General features: G+C 40.2%; 1 protein-coding gene across 4 annotated transcripts in view; it reads right to left on the bottom strand.

The window, feature by feature from the left end:
* Positions 1-1,822: 1,822 nt before the first annotated feature.
* Positions 1,823-13,329, bottom strand: part of PRDM10 (PR/SET domain 10) — a 98,956-nt gene continuing 87,449 nt past the window's right edge. For all 4 annotated transcript variants that reach the window (XM_047878933.1, XM_047878932.1, XM_047878930.1 and 1 more), the window contains 4 exons: positions 12,432-12,572; positions 9,297-9,468; positions 5,293-5,396; positions 1,823-2,645 (listed from right to left, as the gene is read on the bottom strand). In XM_047878933.1, the coding sequence (XP_047734889.1) occupies positions 2,445-2,645; positions 5,293-5,396; positions 9,297-9,468; positions 12,432-12,572 (618 nt within the window). In that variant the 3' untranslated portion in view covers positions 1,823-2,444. The remainder of the gene's footprint in view (positions 2,646-5,292; positions 5,397-9,296; positions 9,469-12,431; positions 12,573-13,329) is intronic.

A 13,329-nucleotide genomic window follows, 5' to 3' on the forward strand; every position in this document is an offset into this window, starting at 1 on the left:
GTCTGAAGAGAGGCCACAATATAAACATTGGCTACACACATTTTTCCCCCATATATTGGTCTTCAGATGGCTTTAATCTACCATCTCTTCAAATCCAAGTCCTTTTGAAAATCTGTCAACTTGGAATGAACGTGCAGAATACCTGATCTTAAGAAAGTGTTGTTTGGCTTTACCGCCACTTGCATCTCTGGTTGATACAAAATAGTTTCAGATCCTTTACTTACTCCACATAAGGACAAAAAAAAGTAAAAAAAAAATTAAAATTAAAATTAAAAAAAAAAAAACTTAGATGGCAAAGAAACAGAGAGGTCCTTCCAAAGTATTTTCTTCTGTGTATTTTACAACTTGAAATAACTGGCATAAAATGAACATTCCGTTTAGTGACAGATTTCTATTTTAATCAATAAGTTATTCCTGAGGGAAGGGGAGGTACCTTGCTGGTTCAAATTAAAAAGGACCCAACAGGGCCAAATTTAAGGTGTAAAAATTAAACTGGACCTTTGGCAAAGTCTAATATTCCTCACCTAGTCTTTCTAGATCAGACACTAAGATGTTTACAATCATTACACTGTGGGACTTTGGGACCCAGAGTCTCTGTTTTGTGACTCAGGGTCAATATTTTCTATTGAAAACATTGACATTACCTCTTTGTTACCAAAGATAGAGTCCGTCCCTAGTTCCTACACATTTATCAAGTAACTTTCTCATATTCTCTTAGTGCCCAAATTTTCCAGGATAACTGAATGGATGAGGTCTCAAAAATAAAGTGCAAAATCTACATATTAGTAAAGTTATTTCAACAGAATTGTTTCCTTTCCAGGAAGGTATCTTTACTGTGATGAAGCCTATACTTTTAATTTACAGAATAAGTTTTTACCCAGAAATGTAAATAAAATAGATTAGCTAACTTCATTTGAAATTGAAGTTAGGTCTTTCTATTCTGGAGTGGTAAGTTCTATCACACAATAAGTACTCTAAAAATGCGTTAGTATGTCACAAAAAGTTGTTAAAATACCTTCTGATTTCTGCAATGTTTTATGTGTACAATTGGAATGTACAGTAAAAAGAAGGGAAATACTTTCTCCCCATTGAATTCATAGTTAACAAGACTGCAAACAGGAAGACATGTAAAAAAAAAAAAAAAAGAAAACAAAAACTGTCACTGAGCAGATTTTTTCCCTCTCCCAAATGACAGTGTAAGATACATAAAGATTAGATTTCTTCCATATCCCTTATAATTGCCTTGACATATAAATGGTCCCAATATTTCTATTTTTCCCCTAAGTGTGAAGGTGGTCATCTTATCAAAAGGTCCAGATGAATTATAATATGCAGAAGTTAAAAGTGTTAAGAAATAAGGAGGGCCACTTTTCCATCCAACCTTAAAGAATGTTCATTTTAAGACAGCATGAGAAGTATTAAAATACACTGAATGATGTGAGTTGAATGTACACCTGGTAAGATCAAGGAATTCATCCTTCACCAGTGAATGGTAAATGGATCCTGCAAGGCAGGACAAGGCTTCAGTGCTTTCCACTTTATCTATACATAATTATCTTAGTAATTTTTCTTGGTACCGATATCTTGAATACCTCCTTCCTAATACACCACAACCAGAGAACGGGAGGCAAAGCTTTAATGTAGGAGTTCAAATTCTGCTGACATCAAACAAACCTTTTCTCTTACAGGGAGTCTACCATTGTAGACTAAGAAAGTAACTTCTATCAGAACAGGAGGTTCTGGCCTAAGCTGCTGAAGGCCAGCATCTGTGCAAAGCACTACCAGTAATGGCCTGCCAACAGTTTTCCCAAAGAGGCAAGTCGTTTTGTTTTGTTTTGTTTTGTTTTGTTTTGTTTTGTTTTGATCAGCAATAAGAAAAATCTAGACAACAATTTTTCCTTCAGAACATCACTGTCAAACCTATTCATCATTTTTATTTTCATATTCAATAGGCTCCCTTTGTTAAATTACTGAAAATGCAAACTCAGAAGATGAAGCAGTTCTGACCTAATGAAATGCCCCTCTCCTATGGTGCCATGGCGCGGAATTAAGAAGTCCAGTGGCCATGAACTTGGCACATCCTTTCTCCACCTTTGGTACAAACGTGATACACCACTTAATATTTCCACAAAGGAAAAGTAAGGCCCACCAATGTATTAAAAAAAACAACTCAAGAGCAAGGCAAAGTCTCTCCACCTTGAAATCCACTTTCCGCTTAAAGGTCTCCATTCCATGGCAGAAGTTCCTAGGGTTTGAAGAGTCATTTTGGTAAAGATGACCTTGATAAAAGAAGCCCTGGGGTGTGTACAGTGTCAAAACTGTGGTTTCCAAATTCTTGAGTGAATGATAAATCTTAAAAAAGAGTTCCAACTGTTGGAAGCTTTCAGACTTCTGAATGAGAAAAGACATGATGTGACTGCTGGATTCTAGCTCCAGGGTGGAAGTTAAGGTTTAGTGATATGCACTTCACTGCTCCCATTCCCGTTGGTGGTGGCTGTAATGATGTACTGTGTGGGCTGCTGTTGGCTGGTGGTCTGGGGGTCCAAGTCACCGTGTGTGGCTGGCTGAACCTGGACTCCCGCAGAGAGAGCAGAAGCTTGCTTTTCCTCCAATTCTGGTTGACCTTCTGATAACACATAATGGCCCTAGAACAGAAAACAAACAAACAAACAAAAGATCTTTAGAAATCTGAGGTCTAAAACTGGTGGGGAGGTTCTTGGTGGAAAGAGAAAGAAGGAATAGGAAAGGAGATGTTACAAAGTAACACCAAAATAGACACCTATGTTAGATGTTTTATGTAAGTGCTTTAGAGGGGAATGGATCAGAGTAAGAGACTACAAAGGTAATTTAAAGGAGCTCTTTGATTGTTCTACCAAATGAGATAGTGAAGAGCTTCAGGTACAGAAATTTGCATCATGACAGCAATCTATGTAGCAAAGGAAAACACGTGCTATTGTACTACTCCTAAGAATTTTGAAATTCATAAGATTGCTGTCTGTAGATTAATTTTTTGTTTTTTGTTTTTTGTGAGTTTCTTTGCTAGAGTAATACAAAATACATCACAGAAGAGATAAAGTTTCCTTAAAGAGGCAGAATGGCTCCCAAGACCAGTAGTCAGGGTCAGAGGTTCCTAGACTTCAGAATTTCATAGATGAGCAAATTAAAAGTAATAATAAGTATTCCCAAGTTTTATTTTACCAAGTAAAGTCATTTTTAAGACACTAACTGTCAAATGAGAGAAATTTTAACACTCAAAAGCATAGAAAGAATACAATCGCAGAATGAAGTCCCTTACATTGAATAAATTTAGCTTTATGGAAATATGCATTGTCATTATTCTTTCTCTGATCATGAAACCTTCACAGACCTGGAGCTAGCTAGTCCCTTAAGTTAACATTTTTAAAGAAAGAATGTGTCCATTGGTAGGGTGATTGGTCTGCTATATAGGCTAGAAAAAAGAAGTCACAGAAGAAAGCCCAGACAGTAGCCTTTCCAAGCACTGTCCAGAACAAAAGCCATAGCCAAATAACCATTTGTTATATCTAGGGCCATGTGCTCTGAGTGCACACTCATCAATCTCTGATAATGATCTGGTTTCCCATGTGGGTCTTTCTCTAACAGGAAGGGGGCTGTTTCTCCACTTAGGGTCAATGAACTACTAGGTGGTCCACAGGTAGGCTTTAGAAGTTCTACAAACCCTGGAAAATGTACCGTAAATGTATGTGTGTCTGTGTGTGTGTGTGTCTGTGTGTGTGTGTGTCTGTGTGTGTATGTGTGTGTGTATTGTGGCAGGGAAAGGCGAACATCCTTGGCTATAATCAGGTTCTCAAACGAGTTCCTGGCCAAAGAAAGGTAAAGAGTCAGTGGGTCCCATAGGCAGTAAAAATTTCACTGATTATGCCAGCGAGACTATTCCATTTTATATTAGTTATGGTCTTCACTGACAATAGTGTTACTCTGGATTTATACATCTCTCCTAAGACTAGGGAATGTGAGTTTGTGTGCTGAGAAATGGGTAAGCTCTGAGCATGCTCTGGGAAAAACAATCAGGTTTTTGAGGCCACTAGACTACCCTGCTGCTCTCTGAGACTTCTTGGGAAACAGTTTTCCCTGGAAGACTTCCCAATATCCCTAGCCACATACAAGTATAATTCTTAATTTAAATTTATATACTCTGTTTTCTAATTACTTAGAGGCAAGCCGGAACAAACCAGTGAAGACAAAAACAGAGATAGCAGATACAATCAACATTGACCTGCCTAATCTAAATATAACAAGATAATTCATGGCAATGTTTTTCACCAGGAAGGGGATTGAATGTTTAAAAGAGTTCAGGGGCACCTGGATGGCTTAGTCGGTCAAGTGTCTGACCTCAGCTCAGGTCATGATCTCATGGTTCGTGCGTTCAAGCCCTGTGTCGAGCTCTGTGCTGACAGCTCAGAGCCTGGAGTCTTCTTTGGATTCTGTGTCTCCCTCTCTCTTTGCCCGTGCACCACTCGCACTCTGTCTCTCTCAAAAGTAAATAAACATTTTTTTTTTTAATTTTTAAAAACAACAAAATAAAATAAAGTATTTTAAAAGTGGGACCCCTGGGTAGTTCAGGCCCTGCATTCAGTCGGTTAAATGTCCAATTCTTGATTTTAGCTCAGGTCATGATCTCACAGTTTGAGGGATGAAGCCCCACATTGGGCTCTGCGCTGTCAACACAGAGCCTGCTTGGGATTCTCTCTCCCCCTCTCTCTCTGCCCCTCCCCATCTTGTGTGCATGCTCTCTCTCTCTCTCTCAAAATAAATAAATAAGCTTAAAAATAAATTTAAAAAATAAAAATAAAATAAAATAGTTTAAAAGAGCTCCATAATATTAATTTTATTATTTTCTCCCAACCCAGTTGAGGACCAATAGTCATGAATACTCTCCACAAAGCACATAAAAAGGCAATCAATTGTGAATCTGTATGTATATGGACCTGGGAGGTTCATTATAGTTATTAATTGCATAGGTATTTATTGAGCATTTGCTATAATCCAGCCTCCTGTGTAAGGCACTGAGAATAAAGAGATAAACACCAAGACACAGCTTTTAAGGAATTCACTGTCTGCTAGGAAAAGATAGACAGTAAATCAATAATTTAAACAAATTAAAACAAGGGTTATAATATAGCATAAGGAGTTATGGGAATACAGACGAGGTATTTCTAACTCAGATATGGGAAGCTAAGGAATAGGAAATAGAGGCAAGGGAGAGTGGTGCAGTACAATGGACAGGAAAGCCCTCATCAGCAGATAACTTACCGGCGTAACTGCCTTCACTTGGCCAGTGGTGACAGGAGTGGCCACACTGCTGTCTGTAATCACAAACTGACCTGGGGGAAGCGTCATCATTTGAATCTCTGATGCTGAAAAACAGGAAATATCCATATTTCAGTGGTCTCAGATTTTAATACAAGCTGTAGAAACAAATACCTAACCAGTGGCCACATTCCCCATTGAGACATTTTCATGTATTTGCTTGCTGTGAGAATTTTATAATGATATGATTTCTTGATATTCTGATAAGAATGATCATAGGAGGTTAGCAAAGAATTATCAAATATCAGAAACAATCAATGCATCACCCCCAAATGAGCCTTTGAATATCCATAAAACAAAATATTCAATGATTTTTTAAAACCTTGAAATAAGTTGCAAAGGTTTACCTCTTAGCTCCATATTCTTATCTTTTATATTCGGATTTGAATCACTGGCAAATGTATCCACTATTGCCTAGTAATCACAATGTAATCTAACTAGAATTCTATTTCACCGCAGTGTTATTAAAGCAAATTAAAAACAAAGTTCACCCTAGCATCCAGTTGATGGTCTTTATATAATATTTTCCTTTAAAAGGACCCAAAGCTTCTGGCTTCTGGCTAATTCCCGAGCTGGTGCAGGAAACCTTCTAAGATGAGCCCAGAACATGAGATCATACCAGCATGCAAGATGTTATAAAAGACTACGAAGGGGGCACCTGAGTGGCTCAGTCAGTTAAGCAACTGACTTCAGCTCAGGTCATGATCTCACAGACCATGAGTTCAGGCCCTGCATTGGGCTCTGCCCTGACAGTTTGGAGCTCAGGGCCTGGGGCCTGCTTCAGATTCTGTGTCTCCCTCTCTCTCTGCCCCTCCCCCACTCATGCACGTGTGCTCTCTCTCTCTCTCTCTCACTCAAAAATAAATAAAAAATAAAAAATGTTTTAAAAAGACTACAGAGTCATATAGAAAAGACACAGAGGCCAATTTGAAGATGCTCCCATTGGCCAAGGATGGCATAATCTTAGCATCAATAAGGGTAACAATGGTTTGAAACATATCCAATGTGTTGAAATTCATGAGAACACAATGATACTAAGATACACACACATACCCCTCATTAGTCACCTTGGATAATACTAGGAAATAACTTATTATTTTGAAAATTGGTAAATGAAGGAGATAAACTGGATATTTAAGTGTAAAACTGTACTTTCCTGTGCAAACTGTACCTCAGAATCATCTGTTAAGACAAAAACTTTTTCTTTACAGAAGTTTCCTAGCTGATAAGTGAGTGAAGAATGATAGAATCAGAATATGACAACTTTATGATTCCTAATGAAATAGTGGAACCAAGGAAAAAGACAGACAACCAAACATTATGTGCCTCCTGATGAAAGTACACACCACCAGCCATAAATATCTTATGGGAAAAAACTGAACCTGAATTTGATTGAGCCTCCAGTCAACAGGAAATAAAAGGGACAGAAGAAAGCATCTTAAATGATAATTGAGGAATGCCAACAGCAAAATCCAGAATGTGAGAAATTCTACCAAACAAATGACTCAGTTTCTTCAACACAGAAGTTGCAACTTAAAAGAGAGAGAACACAAACATTAAAAAAAAAAAACCAAAAAACAAAAAACAAAACTCAAGGGCTGGCTGGCTCAGTCAGTGGAACAGGTGACTCTTGATCTAGGGGTTGTAGGTTTGAGCCCCACATTGGGTATAAAGAATACTTAAAAATTAAAATCTTAAAAAAGACTCAAAAGAAATAACAAATTGCAATGCTTGAGACTTATTTGGTACCCAATTTGAACAAACAAATTATTAAAAGAAAAATTACGAGACAGTAACAGAAACATGAACACTGGGTATTTGATGGTTATTAAAGAATTGCTGTCATTTATTTCTAGCTTTGAGAACAGTACTGGAGTTGTGTTTTAGAAAATATTTATGGGGGCGCCTGGGTGGCTCAGTCGGTTGAGCGTCCTACTTCAGCTCAGGTCACAATCTCGTGGTTCACGAGTTCGAGCCCCGCGTCGGGCTCTGGGCTGACAGCTCAGAGCCTGGAGCCTGCTTCGGATTCTGTGTCTCCATCTATCTCTGCCCCTCCCCTGCTCATGCTCTCTCTCTCTCTCTCTCTCTCTCTCTCTCTCTCTCTCTGTCAAAAATAAATAAAACATTAAAAAAAAATTTTTTTTTAAAAAGAAAATATTTATGGATGAAATAATATGGATTATTATATAGTTGGAGGTCTAGGAAAGAATGATGGGGGGTACAGAGGAGACAAGATTGACTCTGAGTTGATAACTGAAGTTGGATAATGGCTACAAAAGCATTCATTATGCTATTTTATTTTTGCATATTTTAAATGTTTTCCCTAATAAAAAAAAAAAAAAACTTCAATTCCAAGGGCATCTGGCTGACTTAGTCAATAGAATGTGTGACTCTTAATCTCAGGGTCATGAGTTCAAGCCCCACAATGGGTATGGAACCTACTTAAAATTTTTTTTTTAATTAAAAAAAACCTGTTTTTAATTAAAAAAAAAAACCTTAAATTCCACAATCTTTTCTTCAGGTTGGAATACTAGCTCATACTATTATTACCATGGCAATCTTCATGATTCCACATTTCTTTAACAGGAATTGAACTTAGTGTAAATATCAGTGTACTCACCAGCATTCTGGTATTTCATGAGCAGGAATCTTTCCCTGACTAGAAACAAGACTAAACCCTCATTGTGACCACCAATATTTAAGAGAGTAGATTGTAAATACAACTAAAAGGTAGAGTTTGAGCCTGATTCCATACCAAATGTATATAACATGGCCAAAGATCAATGACAATGGAGACGGACTCAAAGAAGGAAATCAATAGTAGAAGAATGATCAGCACCGGTCTCCCTTTCTTCTCCACTTCTGCTGCTCATAGTCCCTGCTCCTGAGGTCGAACTGTTCCTCTATTCCAGATCTTTGACCATAAAGATCTCACACTTTCCAGCTCATATCCAAGACTACCGTCCCCACCAAATCTGTTACCTTGAGCAGTCAGTCTTTTACTGCTTCTGTAACACTAATTGCAGAGCTGTGAAAGCAACTACTCATATCTCTTTCTCTCTACTAGATAATGATTTCTTTGAGCCAAAGACCATCTTATAAGGAGAGGCCACCCACAGTGGGGTGGTTTGGAGTATAAACTCTGAAGCCAGACTGCCTGGGTTCAAATCCTCTAAATACTTGAGAAACTAGGTACTATGTTCCTTGGGCAAATCACTCTGTGTCTGAATTTCCCTATTTGTAAAGCACAAATAACAACTGTACTTATAGGGGTTCCTAAGTGGCTCAGTTGTAAGTGTCCAACTCTCGATTTCAGCTCAGGTCATGATCTCACGGATCATATGTTGGAGCCCTTCATCAGGCTCTGTGCTGACAGTGCAGAGCCTGCTTGGGATTCTTTCTCTCCCTCTCTCTCTCTCTCTGCCCCTCCCCTGCTAGCTCTCTCTCTCTCAAAATAAATAAATAAATTGTGGAAAAATAATTATACTTACAGGTTGTTGTGAATCCTGAATGCAATATACATATGGTTTAGAATCATTCCAGGCACACAGTGAGAACTTAATAGAAATTGACTGACATTATTATTGTGTGGTGTTACTGATACGAATGTCAATATAAATTTTTTGTATACCCAGGATCTAGCACATCCTTTGATATGAAGGCAATCAACATATCCTACAACCACCTATTCTGCTCTTTAGTCTACCTGCCTCCACTTACTTCCTCTGGCAGTGTTCCTCATGTCTCTGAAATGGGTGGCTCTCTGAGATCAGAATGCTGCTTTGAACTTGGTCATGAAACTCATTCAAGTACATGGACTACAGACTGCAGAAAATGGCTAGTGATAATTTAATCCAGAACATCTATTTCTAAAGCTAATGAAACTATGACCCATGGCTGTAGATTTCCCCACCCATGAGCTACGCAGCATTATCCCTATTTCTTACAGTAGCCACGGAAAGAATTCCAAGCGTTGGGTAGGTAGGTGTGTTGTACAGAGGAGCCCTGCTGCTGCTGCTGGAGAGCCTGGCCGGGTGTGGAGGAACTGCCTTGTATATGGGAGGGACTGAGCCCTTGCTGGGACTGCTGGGAGGCAGGGCTCAAGGGCTGCCCAGATACCTAGAGAGAAAGACAAAGCAGGAGTAGAAAAAAATGAACTTCCAGTATAGTTAAGACTCACAAATAACGGAAGAAAATAAATCTGGCTAACATGAATTATAACACTGAAAGTATCACTGCTAAAATAATAGTATTTTCAATAAGATCAGGATTAATGAAAAGCAATCATAACGATGCAGTCCTAATTAGCTTGCAAGGAATTATCTACAAGAATATCCCCCAAATTAATTTCACCAAGCTTACCAGAACGATAAGTGAATGAAAGTATAATTATCTCCATTACATAAGATGTAAAAAATTGAGAAGCTAAAGGACTTGCCTGTATCACAAAGCGAATCTGTAGTAGAACTCAGAAATTATCATTTCCAGTGAGAACACTGGGAAATCCCACCCAGTTAGTGGCGATGAACACAGGTACATAGGCAGACATCCAGTGGAGAGGCTTACTCCTGTCCACAGGATAAAGTCCAAGCTCCATCGTTTGTGTTTAAGCCAGCTCCAAACTGCCTTTCTGTTTTCTCAAGCATCATTTCCTGTTACTAACCTAAACAGTTTTCCTTAAATGCACCAGTTGCCCGCTCTGTGTCTTTACTCACAATGAGAGCACATTCAGATCTCAATGCCTTCCCCAACTACCATGTCAAAATCCTACCCCTCCTTCAAGACCTAATTCAAACACCACTTGCACATAAATACACTTGATTCCCTGTTAAACATAATCTTTCCCTCTTCTGAACCTTTATAACTTATCCATATATCCACATGGTCCTTAGACCCTGGCAAGACCCATCCTTAGACCACAGACCTGGAATATGTATCCCCTTATAGGTGACATGTTGGGAACCAGAGTCCCCCATTCCCTGTGGAAACAGCCCTGTACCCACTTCCAGGGCTGCACAAGTGTCTTCCCTGGGTCTGTCATCCTGCAAGGGTCCTATCTTTTGGATACAGGCTCTGTTAATGGTATTTGGGCACGTGGAACCAAGGGGGTGGCCACTGGATCCCCATTTGCAAGAATGTGGAAGAAGCTGAGACGTGTGGGTCAGAATATCTATGTGGGTACACAGAAGGCCCTGTGAGGTGCAGGCTGGAGGCTGCATGAGAAGAAAGGGAGAGCTGTCTTGGGGAAGGCTGTCCCTGTGCCACCATATTCTTGAAAAGGAACTCACAGGAGTCCCTCCAGCCACTTTGAGAAACTTAGTGGTGTGATGCTAGGGGTGGGGGGGAGGGAGGTTGGGCCCTTTGCGGACAGAGGCAGCCTATCTGGGACTGGGAGAAGTAAGTAACAGAAACCTCGCGGTGGCTGGACCTCACACTAGAGGGAGGGGAAAGGCCGTCAGATGGCAAGAGGCACAGCCTCCCACCACCAACGGCCCTCAGTAAACAGGAAGGCAGAGAAAGTAGGTGTTTATCCTATGGATTTCTGCAGCAATTCAAAGGGCACAGAGCCAGCAAAGGAGGGAAGAAATCCTTTCTCTCACTTCTTCCCACCCCAGCCAGGCAACTGCCAGTGCCACCCACGCATTTGGCAGAAATGCAAGCAATTTAGAATTGGCTCTATCCATGTGATTTAGGATCAATTATTACTTTACACATACTTTTCAATTTTGTTATTATGAAAGTATATGTATATATCAAGTTGGAAAACAGAACATTTTTTAAGTTTTTATTTAAATTCCAGTTAGTTAACATAGCATGTAATCTTACTTTCAGATGGACAATACAGTGATTCAACACATCCATACAACACCTGGTACTCATCACAAGTGCCCTCCTTAGTCCCCATCCCTTATTTCACCCATCTCCTCACCCACCTTCCCTCTGTCACCATCACATTGTTCTCTATAATTAAGAGTCTGTTTCTTGGTTTGCCTCTGTCTCTTTTTTTTCCCCTTTGCTTGTTTTGTTTCTTCAGTTCTACATATGCGTGAAATCATAAGCTATCTGTCTTTCTCCGACTGACTTATTTCACTCAGCATAACACTCTGTAGCTCCATCCATGTCGTTGCAAAGAACGTATTTTATTTAACGGTCTGTCAGCGTGATTTAAAACTTTTAATTACCTAGGCACATGGCATGCGGAACCAGTGGATATCAGAGGTGGGACTACATGTATCCTTTCTGGTTCAGATACCTTCACTTCATATCCTGTTTCTTTCTTTTTTTCTCTTAAGTTTATCTTTGCTTATTTTGAGAGAGAAATAGACAGGAAGCAGGGAAGGAGCAGAGGCAGAAGGAGACAGAATTCCAAGTAGGCTCTGTACTGTCAGCACAGAGCCCAATGTGGGGCTTGAACTCATGAACTGTGAGATCATGACCTGAGCCAAAATCAAGAGTCAGATGCTTAACCTACTGAGCCACTCAGGCGCCCCACCTCCAGTTTTATTTTATTTTTTAATTTTATTTATTTTATTTATTTTTTTAATGTTTATTTTTGAGAGAGAGAGACAGAGACAGAGACAGAGCATGAGCAGTGGAGGAGCAGAGAGAGAGGGACACTTAGAATCTGAAGCAGGATCCAGGCTCTGAGCTGTCAGCACAGAGGCCGACGTGGGGCTCAAACTCACAAACCACAAGATCATGACGTGAGCCGAAGTCAGACCCTTAACCAACTGAGCCACCCAGGTGCCCCCCCCCCCACCTCCAGTTTTAATATTGGCATTGTGGACACACTTGCTTTCAGTGATTAGCTTCCCCTGACCAAAAGGAGCCCTGTGATTTTACATCCTAGAGACTTTGCTTCCTATTCTAAAGGACCGTCTGATAGTATCCAATTGCTAAGGTGTTTCTTGAATTTTGGTGAGGAAGGTGACTTTGTGGAGTCTTATTTTGTCTGAATGACAGAGTCTGTTATTGAAAAAGCAGAGCTACATCCATTCAAAAAATATTTATTAACACCTTACCCTTCACATGAAACTTTCCTAGGCTGTGTTACCCCCCGGGTGAACAGTCGGAGAGCATACCTGGGATGACGATGAAGCAGGGGCAGTGGGCTCTGTGACTTGGATGTGCTGCACCTGGATGGCATGCTGGGCATAGGTCTGAGGATCGTGGAGCTGGCCAACATCCACGGTGGACTGCTGAGACTGGTGAGGGGATGTGGCCTGGAGGGAGAACCAGATGCATATTGATGGAGAGTAAGGGAGATCCTTCCAGAGAAGATACTCAGCTAGGACAATATCCCAGCAGAAGAGCAGATGGAACTCGACAGCCTAAGCCTCACTCCCAGAGAGCCCATACCTGAGCCAAGCTGGTAAATGTTAGAAAAGAAGACAGTTGGTTTTTTTTTTAATGTTTATTTATTTATTTTTGAGACACAGAGGTGAGTGGGGGAGGGGCAGAGAGAGAGAGAGAGAGAGAGAGAGAGAGAGAGAGAAGGAGTAAGAGAGAATCTCAAGCAGGCTCCACACTGTCAGCACAGAGCCTGATGCGGGGCTCAAACTCACAAACCGTGAGATCATGACTTGAGCCAAAATCAAGAGTCAGACCCTCAACTGACTGAGCTACCTAAGTGGTCCAGAAAAGAAAACAGTTTTAAAAATTATGCTTATGTGGGGTGCCTGGGTAGCTCAGTCGGTTGAGAGTCCAACTCTTGATTTCAGCTCAGGTCATGATCCCAGGGTCATGGATCAGGCCCCACATTGGGCTCTGTGCTGAGCGTGGAGCCTGCCTGTGACTCTCTGTCCCTCCTCTGCTCACGTACATGCACTCTCTAAATAAATAAATTAATAAATATTATGCTTATAAAACATAAGCCACTAACACTAACTCTAGAAAAGAAGGAGATAGAAGGAATACAGCTCCTTATAAAAAGCTGGAATGAGAAGCTCTCAGGAATCAAGTCTTTTTCCATTAAGCTTC

Source organism: Prionailurus viverrinus, chromosome D1 (genome assembly GCF_022837055.1).
Source record: "Prionailurus viverrinus isolate Anna chromosome D1, UM_Priviv_1.0, whole genome shotgun sequence".
Classification (NCBI taxonomy): Eukaryota; Metazoa; Chordata; class Mammalia; order Carnivora; family Felidae; genus Prionailurus; species Prionailurus viverrinus.